Below are 20,136 nucleotides of genomic sequence, written 5' to 3'. Positions count from 1 at the left end.
ACAGAGAGAATCCGTCGAAGTGAAAATTTTGTTAAAATGCGGTCGGAGAAAGACAAGAAAGAGTTTTAATTGGATTTTCATAATCAACTTTAAATGAAAAAGGCGTTTTAAAACTACATTTTGTAAAGTTTGGACCCACATTTGTTACAATTAATGTTTACATTGTAAATGTAATTCGTTCGAGACGTGTCGAAGTTAACTAGTGTAGTTTGTTCGAGGAATATTTTCAAAAATTTTAATATGAACGTTCGAGTAACCCTATTAAATGCTTATCATTAATTATCTCTTTTTAGCGTATTATTATCGTATCTTCAATCAATAATTAATCTTTCGATCTCGTTAATTGTAATTTATCTCACAAAAGAGGTTAATATCAACACTTAATCATTTCAGGAAGAAATTTAATCCGGGTTTTAAAAAAAGATCAAACGGTTTTTTTTAAATTTAAATTTAAAATAAATTGAAGGTTTTGGCATTAGAAACAACTTTTGTTTTGGACTTTTTCTAAATTTTGCGTTTTCGATGTACAGGAGCCATTTAAAGATGTTAGCAAAAAAAATTGATGAAAAAAAATTTAAGTCAAAATCCTCTTATTATGAGGGCTCACATACTGATTTTTCAAAATTTTTTCAACTTTTGTAGATCACGGTTCTCCGTCTCAAAATGAAGGTTTTAATGTTAGAAACAACTTTTGTTTTGGACTTTTTCTAAATTTTGCGTTTTCGATGTACAGGAGCCATTTAAAGATGTTAGCAAAAAAATTGATGAAAAAAAATTTAAGTCAAAATCCTCTTATTATGAGGGCTCACATACCGATTTTTCAAAATTAAGCTAGATCACGGTTCTCCGTCTCAAAATGAAGGTTTTAATGTTAGAAACAACTTTTGTTTTGGACTTTTTCTAAATTTTGCGTTTTCGATGTACAGGAGCCATTTAAAGATGTTAGCAAAAAAAATTGATGAAAAAAAATTTAAGTCAAAATCCTCTTATTATGAGGGCTCACATACTGATTTTTCAAAATTTTTTCAACTTATGTAAATCACGGTTCTCCGTCTCAAAATGAAGGTTTTAATGTTAGAAACAACTTTTGTTTTGGACTTTTTCTAAATTTTGCGTTTCCTATGTACAGGAGCCATTTAAATATGTTAGCAAAAAAAAATTGATGAAAAAAAATTTAAGTCAAAATCCTCTTATTATGAGGGCTCACATACTGATTTTTCAAAATTTTTTCAACTTAGTATCACGGTTCTCCGTCTCAAAATGAAGGTTTTAATGTTAGAAACAACTTTTGTTTTGGACTTTTTCTAAATTTTGCGTTTTCGATGTACAGGAGCCATTTAAAGATGTTAGCAAAAAAAATTGATGAAAAAAAATTTAAGTCAAAATCCTCTTATTATGAGGGCTCACATACTGATTTTTCAAAATTTTTTCAACTTTTGTAGATCACGGTTCTCCGTCTCAAAATGAAGGTTTTAATGTTAGAAACAACTTTTGTTTTGGACTTTTTCTAAATTTTGCGTTTTCGATGTACAGGAGCCATTTAAAGATGTTAGCAAAAAAAATTGATGAAAAAAAATTTAAGTCAAAATCCTCTTATTATGAGGGCTCACATACTGATTTTTCAAAATTTTTTCAAGCTAGATCACGGTTCTCCGTCTCAAAATGAAGGTTTTAATGTTAGAAACAACTTTTGTTTTGGACTTTTTCTAAATTTTGCGTTTTCGATGTACAGGAGCCATTTAAAGATGTTAGCAAAAAAAATTGATGAAAAAAAATTTAAGTCAAAATCCTCTTATTATGAGGGCTCACATACTGATTTTTCAAAATTAAGCTAGATCACGGTTCTCCGTCTCAAAATGAAGGTTTTAATGTTAGAAACAACTTTTGTTTTGGACTTTTTCTAAATTTTGCGTTTTCGATGTACAGGAGCCATTTAAAGATGTTAGCAAAAAAAATTGATGAAAAAAAATTTAAGTCAAAATCCTCTTATTATGAGGGCTCACATACTGATTTTTCAAAATTTTTTCAACTTATGTAAATCACGGTTCTCCGTCTCAAAATGAAGGTTTTAATGTTAGAAACAACTTTTGTTTTGGACTTTTTCTAAATTTTGCGTTTTCGATGTACAGGAGCCATTTAAAGATGTTAGCAAAAAAAATTGATGAAAAAAAATTTAAGTCAAAATCCTCTTATTATGAGGGCTCACATACTGATTTTTCAAAATTTTTTCAACTTATGTAAATCACGGTTCTCCGTCTCAAAATGAAGGTTTTAATGTTAGAAACAACTTTTGTTTTGGACTTTTTCTAAATTTTGCGTTTTCGATGTACAGGAGCCATTTAAAGATGTTAGCAAAAAAAATTGATGAAAAAAAATTTAAGTCAAAATCCTCTTATTATGAGGGCTCACATACTGATTTTTCAAAATTAAGCTAGATCACGGTTCTCCGTCTCAAAATGAAGGTTTTAATGTTAGAAACAACTTTTGTTTTGGACTTTTTCTAAATTTTGCGTTTTCGATGTACAGGAGCCATTTAAAGATGTTAGCAAAAAAAATTGATGAAAAAAAATTTAAGTCAAAATCCTCTTATTATGAGGGCTCACATACTGATTTTTCAAAATTTTTTCAACTTTTGTAGATCACGGTTCTCCAGCTCAAAATGAAGGTTTTAATGTTAGAAACAACTTTTGTTTTGGACTTTTTCTAAATTTTGCGTTTTCGATGTACAGGAGCCATTTAAAGATGTTAGCAAAAAAAATTGATGAAAAAAAATTTAAGTCAAAATCCTCTTATTATGAGGGCTCACATACTGATTTTTCAAAATTTTTTCAAGTAGATCACGGTTCTCCGTCTCAAAATGAAGGTTTTAATGTTAGAAACAACTTTTGTTTTGGACTTTTTCTAAATTTTGCGTTTTCGATGTACAGGAGCCATTTAAAGATGTTAGCAAAAAAAATTGATGAAAAAAAATTTAAGTCAAAATCCTCTTATTATGAGGGCTCACATACCGATTTTTCAAAATTAAGCTAGATCACGGTTCTCCGTCTCAAAATGAAGGTTTTAATGTTAGAAACAACTTTTGTTTTGGACTTTTTCTAAATTTTGCGTTTTCGATGTACAGGAGCCATTTAAAGATGTTAGCAAAAAAAATTGATGAAAAAAAATTTAAGTCAAAATCCTCTTATTATGAGGGCTCACATACTGATTTTTCAAAATTTTTTCAAGCTAGATCACGGTTCTCCGTCTCAAAATGAAGGTTTTAATGTTAGAAACAACTTTTGTTTTGGACTTTTTCTAAATTTTGCGTTTTCGATGTACAGGAGCCATTTAAAGATGTTAGCAAAAAAAATTGATGAAAAAAAATTTAAGTCAAAATCCTCTTATTATGAGGGCTCACATACCGATTTTTCAAAATTTTTTCAAGCTAGATCACGGTTCTCCGTCTCAAAATGAAGGTTTTAATGTTAGAAACAACTTTTGTTTTGGACTTTTTCTAAATTTTGCGTTTTCGATGTACAGGAGCCATTTAAAGATGTTAGCAAAAAAATTGATGAAAAAAAATTTAAGTCAAAATCCTCTTATTATGAGGGCTCACATACCGATTTTTCAAAATTAAGCTAGATCACGGTTCTCCGTCTCAAAATGAAGGTTTTAATGTTAGAAACAACTTTTGTTTTGGACTTTTTCTAAATTTTGCGTTTTCGATGTACAGGAGCCATTTAAAGATGTTAGCAAAAAAAATTGATGAAAAAAAATTTAAGTCAAAATCCTCTTATTATGAGGGCTCACATACCGATTTTTCAAAATTTTTTCAAGCTAGATCACGGTTCTCCGTCTCAAAATGAAGGTTTTAATGTTAGAAACAACTTTTGTTTTGGACTTTTTCTAAATTTTGCGTTTTCGATGTACAGGAGCCATTTAAAGATGTTAGCAAAAAAAATTGATGAAAAAAAATTTAAGTCAAAATCCTCTTATTATGAGGGCTCACATACTGATTTTTCAAAATTAAGCTAGATCACGGTTCTCCGTCTCAAAATGAAGGTTTTAATGTTAGAAACAACTTTTGTTTTGGACTTTTTCTAAATTTTGCGTTTTCGATGTACAGGAGCCATTTAAAGATGTTAGCAAAAAAAATTGATGAAAAAAAATTTAAGTCAAAATCCTCTTATTATGAGGGCTCACATACTGATTTTTCAAAATTAAGCTAGATCACGGTTCTCCGTCTCAAAATGAAGGTTTTAATGTTAGAAACAACTTTTGTTTTGGACTTTTTCTAAATTTTGCGTTTTCGATGTACAGGAGCCATTTAAAGATGTTAGCAAAAAAAATTGATGAAAAAAAATTTAAGTCAAAATCCTCTTATTATGAGGGCTCACATACCGATTTTTCAAAATTAAGCTAGATCACGGTTCTCCGTCTCAAAATGAAGGTTTTAATGTTAGAAACAACTTTTGTTTTGGACTTTTTCTAAATTTTGCGTTTTCGATGTACAGGAGCCATTTAAAGATGTTAGCAAAAAAAATTGATGAAAAAAAATTTAAGTCAAAATCCTCTTATTATGAGGGCTCACATACTGATTTTTCAAAATTTTTTCAAGCTAGATCACGGTTCTCCGTCTCAAAATGAAGGTTTTAATGTTAGAAACAACTTTTGTTTTGGACTTTTTCTAAATTTTGCGTTTTCGATGTACAGGAGCCATTTAAAGATGTTAGCAAAAAAAATTGATGAAAAAAAATTTAAGTCAAAATCCTCTTATTATGAGGGCTCACATACTGATTTTTCAAAATTTTTTCAACTTAGTATCACGGTTCTCCGTCTCAAAATGAAGGTTTTAATGTTAGAAACAACTTTTGTTTTGGACTTTTTCTAAATTTTGCGTTTTCGATGTACAGGAGCCATTTAAAGATGTTAGCAAAAAAAATTGATGAAAAAAAATTTAAGTCAAAATCCTCTTATTATGAGGGCTCACATACCGATTTTTCAAAATTAAGCTAGATCACGGTTCTCCGTCTCAAAATGAAGGTTTTAATGTTAGAAACAACTTTTGTTTTGGACTTTTTCTAAATTTTGCGTTTTCGATGTACAGGAGCCATTTAAAGATGTTAGCAAAAAAAATTGATGAAAAAAAATTTAAGTCAAAATCCTCTTATTATGAGGGCTCACATACTTTTTCAAAATTAAGATTTTTCAAAATTTTTTCAACTTAGATCACGGTTCTCCGTCTCAAAATGAAGGTTTTAATGTTAGAAACAACTTTTGTTTTGGACTTTTTTTAAATTATGCGTTTTCGATGTACAGGAGCCATTTAAAGATGTTAGCAAAAAAATTGATGAAAAAAAATTTAAGTCAAAATCCTCTTATTATGAGGGCTCACATACCGATTTTTCAAAATTAAGCTAGATCACGGTTCTCCGTCTCAAAATGAAGGTTTTAATGTTAGAAACAACTTTTGTTTTGGACTTTTTCTAAATTTTGCGTTTTCGATGTACAGGAGCCATTTAAAGATGTTAGCAAAAAAAATTGATGAAAAAAAATTTAAGTCAAAATCCTCTTATTATGAGGGCTCACATACCGATTTTTCAAAATTAAGCTAGATCACGGTTCTCCGTCTCAAAATGAAGGTTTTAATGTTAGAAACAACTTTTGTTTTGGACTTTTTCTAAATTTTGCGTTTTCGATGTACAGGAGCCATTTAAAGATGTTAGCAAAAAAAATTGATGAAAAAAAATTTAAGTCAAAATCCTCTTATTATGAGGGCTCACATACCGATTTTTCAAAATTAAGCTAGATCACGGTTCTCCGTCTCAAAATGAAGGTTTTAATGTTAGAAACAACTTTTGTTTTGGACTTTTTCTAAATTTTGCGTTTTCGATGTACAGGAGCCATTTAAAGATGTTAGCAAAAAAAATTGATGAAAAAAAATTTAAGTCAAAATCCTCTTATTATGAGGGCTCACATACCGATTTTTCAAAATTAAGCTAGATCACGGTTCTCCGTCTCAAAATGAAGGTTTTAATGTTAGAAACAACTTTTGTTTTGGACTTTTTCTAAATTTTGCGTTTTCGATGTACAGGAGCCATTTAAAGATGTTAGCAAAAAAAATTGATGAAAAAAAATTTAAGTCAAAATCCTCTTATTATGAGGGCTCACATACCGATTTTTCAAAATTAAGCTAGATCACGGTTCTCCGTCTCAAAATGAAGGTTTTAATGTTAGAAACAACTTTTGTTTTGGACTTTTTCTAAATTTTGCGTTTTCGATGTACAGGAGCCATTTAAAGATGTTAGCAAAAAAAATTGATGAAAAAAAATTTAAGTCAAAATCCTCTTATTATGAGGGCTCACATACTGATTTTTCAAAATTTTTTCAAGCTAGATCACGGTTCTCCGTCTCAAAATGAAGGTTTTAATGTTAGAAACAACTTTTGTTTTGGACTTTTTCTAAATTTTGCGTTTTCGATGTACAGGAGCCATTTAAAGATGTTAGCAAAAAAAATTGATGAAAAAAAATTTAAGTCAAAATCCTCTTATTATGAGGGCTCACATACCGATTTTTCAAAATTAAGCTAGATCACGGTTCTCCGTCTCAAAATGAAGGTTTTAATGTTAGAAACAACTTTTGTTTTGGACTTTTTCTAAATTTTGCGTTTTCGATGTACAGGAGCCATTTAAAGATGTTAGCAAAAAAAATTGATGAAAAAAAATTTAAGTCAAAATCCTCTTATTATGAGGGCTCACATACTTTTTTCAAAATTTTTATTCAACTTAGTATCACGGTTCTCCGTCTCAAAATGAAGGTTTTAATGTTAGAAACAACTTTTGTTTTGGACTTTTTCTAAATTTTGCGTTTTCGATGTACAGGAGCCATTTAAAGATGTTAGCAAAAAAAATTGATGAAAAAAAATTTAAGTCAAAATCCTCTTATTATGAGGGCTCACATACTGATTTTTCAAAATTTTTTCAACTTATGTAGATCACGGTTCTCCGTCTCAAAATGAAGGTTTAAATGTTAGAAACAACTTTTGTTTTGGACTTTTTCTAAATTTTGCGTTTTCGATGTACAGGAGCCATTTAAAGATGTTAGCAAAAAAATTGATGAAAAAAAATTTAAGTCAAAATCCTCTTATTATGAGGGCTCACATACCGATTTTTCAAAATTAAGCTAGATCACGGTTCTCCGTCTCAAAATGAAGGTTTTAATGTTAGAAACAACTTTTGTTTTGGACTTTTTCTAAATTTTGCGTTTTCGATGTACAGGAGCTTTAAAGATGTTAGCAAAAAAAATTGATGAAAAAAAATTTAAGTCAAAATCCTCTTATTATGAGGGCTCACATACCGATTTTTCAAAATTAAGCTAGATCACGGTTCTCCGTCTCAAAATGAAGGTTTTAATGTTAGAAACAACTTTTGTTTTGGACTTTTTCTAAATTTTGCGTTTTCGATGTACAGGAGCCATTTAAAGATGTTAGCAAAAAAATTGATGAAAAAAAATTTAAGTCAAAATCCTCTTATTATGAGGGCTCACATACCGATTTTTCAAAATTAAGCTAGATCACGGTTCTCCGTCTCAAAATGAAGGTTTTAATGTTAGAAACAACTTTTGTTTTGGACTTTTTCTAAATTTTGCGTTTTCGATGTACAGGAGCCATTTAAAGATGTTAGCAAAAAAAATTGATGAAAAAAAATTTAAGTCAAAATCCTCTTATTATGAGGGCTCACATACCGATTTTTCAAAATTAAGCTAGATCACGGTTCTCCGTCTCAAAATGAAGGTTTTAATGTTAGAAACAACTTTTGTTTTGGACTTTTTCTAAATTTTGCGTTTTCGATGTACAGGAGCCATTTAAAGATGTTAGCAAAAAAAATTGATGAAAAAAAATTTAAGTCAAAATCCTCTTATTATGAGGGCTCACATACCGATTTTTCAAAATTAAGCTAGATCACGGTTCTCCGTCTCAAAATGAAGGTTTTAATGTTAGAAACAACTTTTGTTTTGGACTTTTTCTAAATTTTGCGTTTTCGATGTACAGGAGCCATTTAAAGATGTTAGCAAAAAAAATTGATGAAAAAAAATTTAAGTCAAAATCCTCTTATTATGGGGCTCACATACCGATTTTTCAAAATTTTTTCAACTTTTGTAGATCACGGACCGTAATAAAATTATTAAAATTAAAATTCCAAATTAATCCAATTCAAGCAATAAAATTATTTGACAAAAACAACGATAAAAAAAATTACAAAATATCAATATTTGTTGATAAACTTTAAAACTCTTATCGGACACAAAATTAGTTCAAAAACATTTAAATTCCCTTTAAATCTGCAAAATTAACCGACAAAAACATTCTCCTCATAATGAAATTCAATATCCAATCGTCAATAATAATTAACATTATTCAGTAGGTGCCTATCTCGCACACAAAAGGAAAATCCTAATCCTTCCTATCTCCAACTCAATGAAAATATTATTAATAGACAAGCACGTTAAAGTGCCCCCATAATATTTTGCATGAATAGCAAGCGGCAAACTCAATGAATGAATAATTAATTAAAACTTTCGGAAAATTTTTCCATTGGTCACACCCCGAAAAATTTAAATGGAACATTATATCGAGGGCATAATTACCACACAATCGATGATGAAAATTGAAATGCACGATCGAGAAAATTAACACTGATTTATTTTCGCAAAGCAACATGTCATGTCAAGAGTATCGTATATCACTCGATATTATGGGAATTTATGCTTGACTAAACTCTCTTGTCTTGTCTTCGTGCCATGTTTACCGAAGATATGACCGAGAGAGATTTACCTTTATTTTCATTAAATATCCTCTGTACGAGCGACGTGAGTTGTTAACTGTGCTTAAGATGTTTGCCATAATGTTTCAGGAGGATGTCTTGGCATTACGTTGATTAAAATCAATTTGTCTGATTAGCTTCGTTCGTACATACTTAATTTCATTTTAATTTGTTTTCTATGAGGAATTTCCTTCGGTTTACTTTTTCTCAACGGATGTGGGAAACTTTTCTTTTGTATTTCCTCGGAAAAGTTGTAGGTCGGTTTTCTTGACCTTTTTGCAGTAAGTGGATTGCAGAAGAAGAAGAAAAAAGACAAAAGAGTTCTTTATTTACTTACCCTTGGTATGAATGGAAGTGCATCTTTCAATGTATTGCGATAAAAGTGCGCCTTTTGCGTGGGATCTTTCATATTGATTACGTCTAAAAATTGTAAAGCATGAACGGCGGAATCACTGAAAGGAGAAACAAAAGACAAAGAGAGATAAAGTAAATTGAAGTTAATCCATTTAATCCGTTGTGCAAATTTGGTTCATCTGTAGTTTGAAAAAAGATGAATTTTATTCAACAAGGAGTCAAGTATAGGAATATTTTACAAGTTAAAAGGTAAATTTTTCTAATTATTTATTTTTTTAAAAATTAATTATTTTTTTTTATTAAATAATTTTTAAAAATTTTTTTTTTTTAAATTTAATTTTTAATTTTTTTTAATTTTAAAAAGTTAAATTTAATTAAATTAATTTAATTAATTAATTTAAAAAAATAATAATTAATTTTTTTTAAATTAAAAAATTATTTTTTTAAAATTTAAAAATAAATTTAATTTTTGTTATTAGTTTAATTAAATTTATTTAATTAAATAATTTAAAAAAATAAATTAAAATTTAAATTTAAAAAAAAATTTAATATTTTCACCAAAAAAAAAATTTTTAAAAAAATTAGGGGGGGGGGGGAAATAAAAATTAAAATTTTTTAAAAAATTTAAATTGAAAAATTAAATTTTTTTAAAAAATTTAATTAATTTTTTTTAAATTAAATTAAATTTATTTTTTTGAATTAAAAGTAACAAAATCTCCCAAAATAAAATTTTTTTAAAAAAAAATAATTTTAAATTTAATTAATTTTTTTCAACATTTCAAAAAAATTTAATTAAAAATTTTAGTTTATAATTAAAAAATTTTTTAAGTTAAAAATTGAAGAATATGACTTTTATTTGTGACTTTAATTTTTTTTTTCGATTTTAGTTAAAAATTTAATAAGACAAAAAATGGATATATATAAAATTTATTCGCCTAACTAAGTAATTAACATTTTTAAAAATTATTTTTAATTTAATTTTTTTTAAATAATTTTTTAAAAAAAATAAATTTTAAAAAAAAAAAATATTTTTTAAAAAAAAAAAAATTGAAAATTTTTTAAAAAAAATCAAAAAATTGAATTAATTCAAATTTAAAAATTTAATTAACATTTTTAAATTAAATTAAATTAATTTTTTTAAAATAATAAATTTAACTAACCAATTTTTTAAAAAATTAATTTTAAATTTAATTAATTTTTATTTATTGTTTATAATAAAAAATTTTAAGTAAAAATTGAAGAATCTGACTTTGGTCACGTGACTTTAATTTTTTTCATTTTAGGATTTAATGACTTAATGTCTTAAATATTTTTTTAATTCAATTTAAATTTATTTTAAAAATTGATTTTTTAAATTTAAACAAAAATCATAAAAATTATTTTTTTAAATAGGTGAGTTAAAAAAATATTTTTTTCGATATTTTTTTTAATTTTTTGAATTTTTTGAATTTTTCTGAAATTTTCTTAAACTAAATTAGATTAAAATTAAATTAAATACCTAAATTAAAAAAATTTCAAAAAAATTCAAAAAATTAGGAAAAAAAAAATATTTTTTAATTTTTTAAATATTTTTTTTATCATAATTTAATTTTGACGCCTTAACAAAATCTTATTTCACGCTTCAAAGAATTTTATAAAATATTTAACTTTTCAGATAAAACTAAAATCAAAACTTACGTAAAGAACTTGATTAATTGCAACAACTGCGCTGTCGGTCTTGGTCCCGGTATTTTGCTCACAAGCCTTGACGTTGCTTCCTGCAGCGGAATCGGGATGCGCGGCAACATGTTGTGAACTGCATCATCGAGCAATTCCAATTGCTTTAGATACGCCGACGTCGAGTTGTTCGATTGTATCAATGGCCTGCCATTATTGAAGATGGTACAAATTACCATGCCGAGCGAGAACATGTCACTCAGTATCGTGCAATGTGACTTCATCTGGATTTCCGGCGCTGAAATTAACGTCAGAATAACAAATTCGCATTCGTGTCAACATGATGTTCGAACCGAAAAAGTAAGTAAACGACAAATAATAAATTTTCCTTTTTTTTTGTTTTTCCTACTTTTCTTTTTTTTTTTGATTCACTCATCAATTCGACTCACATACAGAATTTTCCTTATTTTTCATTCCGCCCTTATTTTCTTTCAGTGATTTATTTCTGCGACGATCGAAAAGTGTCGAGAAAGAAATGAAAATAAGAAAAAAAAAATCGAGTGACGTTTTATGAAAAATTGATTATGTTCCGAGTTAGACATCTATTGTTATAAAGTGCGGTACTATTCTCGAATAAGCATCAACGGAGACGAAGAAGGATAATAAATAATCAGAAAAGTAGAAAATGACGAGTTGAAAGAAACATACAGGCACACATCTTGCTTGTGTCATCATCAAGAAAGAAGTGCTGAAGTGAATAAATGCAAATCGGATAAAAATGACGTTCATAAAAAATGAATGAGATTGTGGGAAATGTGTTTAACAAAAGAGCTGTCGTGGGTAAAATTGGTAATTTGATCAAAATAGAACACTTGTTGCATCTGTTTTTTAATGAAATTCATCTTTTTTTCATTTGAAGAAGTTAAAAAAAAAAATTCTATTGAATTTTCTAAAAAGATTATTTAAAAAAAAAATTGAAAAATTTATTAAGTCAAAACTTAAAGCTTAAGTCACTTAAGTTTTCTTAAAAATTAAAATTTTTAAAAATTTATTTAGTTTAAAAAAAATTACAAAATTTTGATTTTTAAAAAAAACTGCTTTGTAAAATTTTTTTTTAATTTTCAAAAAATTTTTTAACTTAATAAAATTTAATAAATTTTTTAACTTAATAAAATTTTATAAATTATTTAATTTAATTAAATTTAATAAATTTTTTAATTTAATTAAGTTTAATAATTTTTTTTAATTTAATTTTTTTTTAATTTTTTAAATTTAATAAATTTAATTAAATTTTTATTTTTTTTAAATTTTTTTTAATTTAATTTTTTTAATTTTTTAAATTTAATTAAATTTTATTTTTTAAATTTAATTGAATTTTATAAATTTTTTAATTTAATTAAATTTAATAAATTTTTTAATTTAATTAAGTTTAATAAATTTTTTAATTTAAATTTTTTATTAATTTTTTAATTTAATTAAATTTTATAATTTATTTAATTTAATTAATTTTATAATTTTTTTTTAATTAAATTAAATTTGATATTTGTTTTATTTATTTTTTTATTTTTAATTTAATTAATTTTTTCATCAAAATCATAATTTTTCAAATTCTTGAAAAAAGTAAAAAAAATAAACTTTTCAGTATCTTGATTGAAAAATAATTCTGAAAATTGAAAGTTTTTTAACTTTTTAAATATTTTTCAACCTTCATAAAATTCTCTTGAAACTCAACAAAAAAAAATCTTAAAATTTCTTTAAAATTTAAAATACTACTTTTCAAATAATAATAACTTTTTTAAAATCTGCAAAACTTTTACTTTCTAATTCCCTTAAAAGGACATAACTGTCACTAATTTCAACATTTTCATAAAATAATCTAAAACTTTTGTCATATATTTTGCCGATCCAGACACGATATAGTCCTGTCACAATTTCACAATACAAAATATAACTTTTTCCTTTTACGGAAAAATTTTGCTATTCCTCAAGGAAATCCATAAATAAGGTATATTCAAGCACAATTACTCTCCTTTCTTATCTTTTATCCTTAAAAATTTACTTTTTTTTTTTGTTCAAACAAAAAGATAATAAAATAAATATTTGAATGAAATGCTTGCTACTTACCCATGAAATCCAAATTAGGTTGTGCCATTTTCGACAAACGTGAGCTCCATGGCTGACAAACGACAGGTTCAACGGCATCATTTTCATTAGCACGTTCGATAAACTCAAAGCCCGCCAATTTCCATGTGCCCTTTTTCGTGACGAGAATTGACGAGGGACAGACATTTTTATGAATTATTTGTCCGGAATAATGGAGGAACGATAATGCTTCTGTGATCTAGTTGTTAGTTGGTGCGATGCAGGAACAGGAGGGTGAGTGAGATAAAAAAAAAAGAGAAGAAGAAAAATAGACATTTAAAACATTTTATCCTTTTATTTGATGTACAAACATTAAAATATCATTTGTCTTCTTGTTGCGAGAGATTCTGTGCTGCTGCTGCTGCTGCTGTTTGTCGAACAAACACTTAGCCGTTACTTACTTACAGCATTTTTTTTGTCTCTCAAGGCAGTATCATTATAAAGTTTCTGCCATTCGTTTATTATTATTATTTACTTTCATATTTCTTACTCTTTTTTATATGCTTTTTATTGAAATTTCAATGTTGTTTGAAATTTTATCCAGATGGCGCTGTAATTCACTTAAAAGTTCAAAATGTGCATTGGGATAACAAAAAATTTAGATTGTGCATTGGGACAGATTCAAGATAGGCCTAAAGTGGTCGAAAAAACCTAAAATTCTAAAAATCTAAAATTCTATGCATTTCATAGAGATCGGGTATGTCAAAGAGGTACTTGAATATACCCAAATGCACTAAAAATGTCTAAAATCTCAAGAGCTCGTTCCAGAATTTTGAATTTAGGTTTTTTCGACTACTTTAAGCCTAACTAACACAAAACCATCAAAAAATCTCATGCCATTTATTTTTCGATGAAATATTTTGATGATACTAAAAAGTAGAAAATAATAAATTACAAAAAAATATATTTAAAAAATATGTTTTTTTTTTATAAAAAAAAGGGTCCTAAAAAGTAAAAAATAAACTTTTTTTTTATTTTTAGCAATAGAAAAAAGCATGAGAAGCCAAAAATTTTTCTTTTGCTAAAATTTAAAAAATTTCGTTTATTTTTTACTTTTTAGGACGCTTTTTTCATAAAAAAGCATATTTTTTTTATTTTATTTTATTTTTTTAATTTTTTTAAATTTTTTTTAATTTTTTAATTTTTTTTTATTTTTTTTTTATTATTTTTTTAATTTTTTTAAATTTTTTTTTTTTTATTTTTTTTTTTTATTTTTTTATTTTCTTTTTTTGTCAACTTGTTAACGAGAGTTGGATTTTTTTTTCTTTTTTCATAAAGAAAATTCTTGTTTGTCGACGAAATACGATCCAGTCTAACTCTCGGATACTAAATTCATCATGTCCATGTTAATACCTGCTATATTTCTTTTTATATTTATGTTGGAAAGTTTATCTTTACTTTCGCCCATATTTTCATGAGCAAACACCATCCATAAAAGTGTTGCTCGAAACTAACGTCTTACTTTTGCCCAAGTCTTAAAACTTGCTGTAATCGGGTTCGGCGAAGAAACCATTTATTTTTCGTAATAAATGAATTTTGTGTGACATTAATTGGCGCTCGATGATGAAGGAAATAAGGTGCAAGTCATTTCAGGCAAACGACGACGACGACGACGACGCAAACTGCGATATGTAAGTTTAATGTCGTGGAAATGAGAAACAGAGTTGGACCATATTTCAACGGAAAATGATGAATTAGCAACGTTATTTAGAGGTCGTTAAGATAAGGAAGTGCTTGTATATGAGGTAATTTGTTCTTCATTTATCTTGTAGAGTTTGCTCATTAGTTTTGTGTTTTTTCGCAGGTTTTGAATGATCGTCAAGTTCTTGGAATTTCGCTTGGATCGACTTATTTTTTTTATTAAACGAAGAAATTGTTTAAAATGGGTTTGAAGTTAATTTAAATTTTTTAATAATTTTTAAATAATTTAAATTAAAAATTAATTTTCGATTAATTTCAATTTTTTAAAATAACTTTTAATTTAATCTCAAAATAATTTCAATTTTTTTTTTTTTTAAATAAATTAATTAAAAATTTTAAATTATTTTTATTATAATTTTTTATTTATTCAATAATTTTTCAAAAAAATGTTTTTGAAAGGAGATACAACTCTAAGATTTTTTTCTAATTTCTTTTAAAAATATCTTAAAATTTTTTAATTTAAATTTTTTTTCAATATTTTTTTTTAATTTTAAAAAATTAAAATTAAATAATTAATTTAAATTTTAAAAAAATCTTTAAATTGTTCTTTAAAATAATTTTAAATATTTTTTCAATTCCAATTATTTAAAACTTTTAAAATAATATTTAATTTCTAATTTAACCTTTTAGTTTATTCTCCTTTCAAAATAAGTTTTTAATTTCAAATAATTTAAATTTTTTAAATAAATAATTATTTTCTATTTTTTTGAAAAATTTTCTCTTAATTTTAAAATTTCTGATTTTTTAAATATTTTTTTCTATTTTTTTTTCAGGTTTAACAATTGAGGTTAACTTTTCTCATTTTCTGACTTTGGAAGATATCTCGTGATATAATCTATCATAAAAAGCAACATCTGGCTATATCATCAAAAAATATGGAAGGATTTTGAGCTGAATTAAATTCAGACAAATTCATACAATCAAAAAAAAAAAAATACTTTTTAATCCAAACCAAGCATATTATAAAAATTAACAAAAAAAAATGAAGTCCCATAACCTCAAACCATCAAGTCAACCTAAAGTCTAAAATATATTTTTAGAGCCAAAATTCACAAATTTAATTTAAAATTCATAAACTAATTTCCTGACATGCCTTTTACCTGAGAGAGACTTGTTGACTAAACATTCGACCTTTTGACATTACCATTGAGGTCAAAAGCATCTCTCTCTCTCTCTGCTTAATTCAATTCCGCCGCTTTTGTCTTTCCGCACCGCATAAAATGGCCCTCATGCTCAATTACGACATTCAAATCCTCAAAAAGGCAAACGCTCCCTAACAATACACTAATTCCCATCAGGCATTCAACAAACCCAAGCTCATTGTTTTCCGAACACAGAAAGAAACTTTTGTTTCAATTTTAAAACAACAAAATAACGACGACCGAGTGTTAGTTCGAACGTTTCATTCGACATGCCATTCTCTCTTTACTTTTACTTATTTTCCCATCAACCATTGTAAATATACACATTGTTAACTTTTCTCTATTCTCTTGGCAAACGCAAGATATATATGTTTGTTCGAAGGTGCGGGATTCATAAATTTTTCGAATTTTTTTTGTTTTTATTTAAAAACTAAAAACATATTTTAAAAAATAAAAAAAAAAAAATTTTAAAAATTAATTTTTTTTTAATTAAAAATTCAACTAAATATTTTTTTTAAATAAAATTATAAGAAAAATATCAGAAAAAATTAAAAATAAAATTTAAAAAAATGGAACATTTTAAGTATTTTGACTTATTATATTTTTTTATTTTTTAAAATCATTTTATTTATTTAAAAAAATGTTTTTTATTTTTAAAATTATTTTTAAAAATTTGCAAAAAAATAAAATATTAAAAAAAAAATATTTTTAAATTACCAAAGTATAAAATAAAGTTTTTAAAAAATAATTAAAAATTAATTAATTAAATAAGTTTATTTATTTTAATTTTTTCCTCAAATTTCTTCTTTAATTTTTTTTAAAAAATTCGAAATTTTTCTTTTCAATTTTTTTAAAATTTCTCTTCAATATTTCAAAAATAATTAAAAATTTATTAATTAAATTTTTTTTCTTAAATTTTAATTTTAAAAAATTTCTAATTTTTTTCTTTAAATTTTTTTTATAATTTTTCTTCATTTTTATTTTTTTTTTTAATTTTTTTTTTTATTTAATTAAAAAGGTTTAAATTTTTTTAAAGTAATTTGATAATTTAATTTAAAATAATAATTCAAAAAATTTACGGTTTTTCATTTCTTTAATTTTATTTTAAATTTCCCGCACCTTCTTGTTAGTTGAACGAACGTGCCGCATTCCATATTGACTTACTAAAACGCAAAAAATATACAGAAAAATGTAGAGTAAAATAGTGTAATGTAGAAAAATAATAATAAAACGATTCAGTTCCTCGTTTGCTCTTCCAATTCGAAACTCTACCTAACATAATCTTCTGACCAACTTTGTTTTTTTTTTTATTGAAACACGTATCGGTTTAGAGACAAATGATATTTTTTTCGTGTCGACAGCGCGCCATTTCAATTAATTACCTGTAAAAGTCCGTATTTAAGCTCAATATCGAGGAAATTGTATTCACGGGCATGGGCAGGTCTTTGGGGTTGTTGCTGAATGCCTCCCGGCTGTCCCGGAATATTTTGGGAAGCTCCTGTACTCGGGGGTCCAACTATTGCTTGCGTACTTGTTTCCTGCGAAAAAAGAGAAAATGTAACTTTTTTGCTTGAAAACGATCCCAAAAAATAATTAAATTATGGTAAAATACCGGGAAACGATGCGAAAAAGTATACGAGGCACGTACGAACGATCAGGGGGAAAAATGAACCGGAATCGACTGAAAATCAATTTTATTTTGTGTGCGTGCTGCAGAAACGAGACTTGTCGTCAATAATAATAATTTTCTATTTTTTCGCTCGGAACGTAAGACGAGAAAAAGGTGCATTTAAATGGAAAATTTAATTTGTTTTGATAACAACTTTTGTATATTGATTTGCTTATTATTACAAAAAAAAATTTTTTTCGGGGGAAATCTCTTGAACCAAATTGAAAAGGAAAGAAAAAGTTTTGTAAAAATGTAAATTTTGCTTACCTGCCATGCAAGAATATTTGCCAGACTCGCAAACACCGGTTCCGTCGCAAAGGCAAGCGTATCACCGCATTCCTCGACTGTGTGTAAAATTTGCAGAATCTTCGGGTGCCGAAATCGTTCTAATTGCTTCACAGACGCACGCAGAATTTCTGTTATTGTTTCTTTCCGCTTTGGCTTGTGCAACTTTTCCGCCACACGTTTCTCGAATAAGAACACGGAACATTCCTGCAAAGAAGTGAGAGACAAATTTTATGTGTTAGAGAGAAATAAAACATAATCCAGGCACATCCGAAAATATTTATTGTTATTTAAGGAGAAAGTTTTTTTGTTGTTGGATGGGAGAAAAAGACTCTTTTCTTTGTTTTTAGTGAAAATTTATGAAAGTTTTCCGTTTTACAAAGAGTGTGAATGTTTGTACTTTTCGTAATTGAAAGAAGCGTAAAAGGACTTTTTAGTTCACTCATGTGCATTTTTGTGCAATTTTGCGGCATGAAATACAATTTTGTGGAGAAATTGTTTTTCAATGGAATTTTAATGGAATTTATTTGTAAGTAAAATGATTTAATTTTTTCAGCTAAAAAAATTTTTAATTTTTTTTTTTACAAATATTTATTTATTTATTTTTTTTTTATTTTTTTTTTAATTAAAATTTTAATTTTATTTTATAAAAAAATTAATTTTATTTTATTTGATAAATATTTATGATATAAAATATTTTTTTAATACAAAAAAAAATAAAATTATCTAAATTTGATTTTTTGAATTTTTATTTTTTTTTTTTTATTATTTTTTAAATTAAATTTTATTTAATTTTATTTTTATTTTTTTAATTAAAATAAATTTTAATTTATTTAATTATTAATTAGTTAATTATTTTTTTTTTTTTTAATTTTAATTTTATTTTAAATAAAATTAATTTTTATTTAATTTAATTAAAACAAATTTTCATTATTTAAATTTTATTTTTTAAATTATTTTTATTATTTTTTAATTAAATTAAATTTTTTATTTGTCTTTTTTTTTAAAAAATTTTATTTTTTTGATTAATTAATAAATTTAATTTAAAAAATTAAAAATTTAATTAAAATTATTTTTTTAATTATTTTGAATTATTTTTTATGACATGAAATATTTTTATTTGTCTTTTTTTAAAATAATTCTTTTAAATTTTATTTTTTAAATTTTAAAAAATTTTTTTTTTTTGAAGTTTTTTTTTTTTTATTTTTTTAATTTTTCTTAAATTCTTAATTTTATTTATTTATTTTTAATTATTTAATTTAATTTATTATTTTTAAAAATTAATTTAAAAAAGCAAAATAAAGAAAATTTTCGTTTTTTTGATTTAAATTTTAAATATTTTTTTTTGTTAATTTATTTTTTTTTTTTCAATTTAAATTAATTAAAATAAAATTTAATTTTGAATAATTTTTTTTTCATAAATTTTGATTTAAATAAATAATTATTTTTTATATTATTTTGATTTATTTAAATAAAAAATTATTTTTAAATATTTACAAAAAAAAATTTTTTTTCAATTTTGTAAATAAATATTTTGATTAAAATTCTTTCAAAAATAAAAAAAATTAATTCAAAAAAATAAAAATTTAATGAAAAAATCTCATTTCTTTGAAAATTAATTTGTAACTTTGACTTTTTGTCCCTCTTTGTCATAATTTTATTGCCATAATTTGACATGTAAAGCAATTCACGAACAAAACTTTTACAATAACTTTTTTCACATTTATTTATTTTTTTTTCTTGCTTCTCAACTAATTTTACTTGTCGAACTCTGTCCAAAAAATATCAACAAGTTGACACGAACTTTGTCAAAAATGATCTCCTTGTTCTCCCAATATTTTTCCTGTCAACCATAAAAGTTCAAATAATCCGCTCAAGTCCATACAAAAACAAACTTCTCTCCAAACTTTACTTTTTCTTTTGTTCTCGGTCTCACTCGAAAAAAAAAGTCATTGAGCAAAGAATTGAGTAAAGCATGAAATCGCTCGAAGGAAAGGAAATCATTTCGAACTTTTTTCGTGCAGAAGACGACGACGCGAAGAGGGTGACAAAGATCAAGTGGGTGCAATAAAACTTTCTTACAATTGTTTGAGAAAAAGAAGAAGAAAGAAAAGTCAATTTGACGCGCTTCTTACTTACCTTTCCATCGCTCTTCCGATAGGCATCGTGAATTTTCCAACACAGTTCTGGGCCAGCGCACGCTTGTTGTTTGCCAATTTCAAAGTATTGTGTGATGGGATTGGTATCCACGGGATTTTGTGGGGCAGTATTTCCTCCTTTGAATTTGGAAAACATCGTTGAAGCCGGCATAACATTGATGAATTTCGTTAATTGAATAATTTTGATGGATTTTTTTCCCTTCGTTTTCCTTTTAGAAATTTTTACA

General features: G+C 25.5%; 1 protein-coding gene across 1 annotated transcript in view; it reads right to left on the bottom strand.

Annotated features, from left to right (window-relative positions):
- The window catches only part of LOC134832406 (SCY1-like protein 2), a 44,142-nt gene extending 24,006 nt beyond the window's left edge, over positions 1–20,136 (bottom strand). Inside the window, exons 1-6 of the mRNA XM_063846420.1 lie at positions 19,890–20,136; positions 17,733–17,957; positions 17,179–17,334; positions 12,936–13,152; positions 10,833–11,109; positions 9,139–9,253 (exon numbers count right to left, since the gene is read on the bottom strand). Coding sequence (XP_063702490.1) covers positions 9,139–9,253; positions 10,833–11,109; positions 12,936–13,152; positions 17,179–17,334; positions 17,733–17,957; positions 19,890–20,060 — 1,161 coding nt within the window. The 5' untranslated portion in view covers positions 20,061–20,136. The remainder of the gene's footprint in view (positions 1–9,138; positions 9,254–10,832; positions 11,110–12,935; positions 13,153–17,178; positions 17,335–17,732; positions 17,958–19,889) is intronic.

The sequence above is a fragment of the Culicoides brevitarsis genome, chromosome 2 (genome assembly GCF_036172545.1).
Source record: "Culicoides brevitarsis isolate CSIRO-B50_1 chromosome 2, AGI_CSIRO_Cbre_v1, whole genome shotgun sequence".
Classification (NCBI taxonomy): Eukaryota; Metazoa; Arthropoda; class Insecta; order Diptera; family Ceratopogonidae; genus Culicoides; species Culicoides brevitarsis.
Note: the sequence above shows the minus strand (reverse complement) of the source record. Positions and strands in the feature narration are given on the sequence as shown.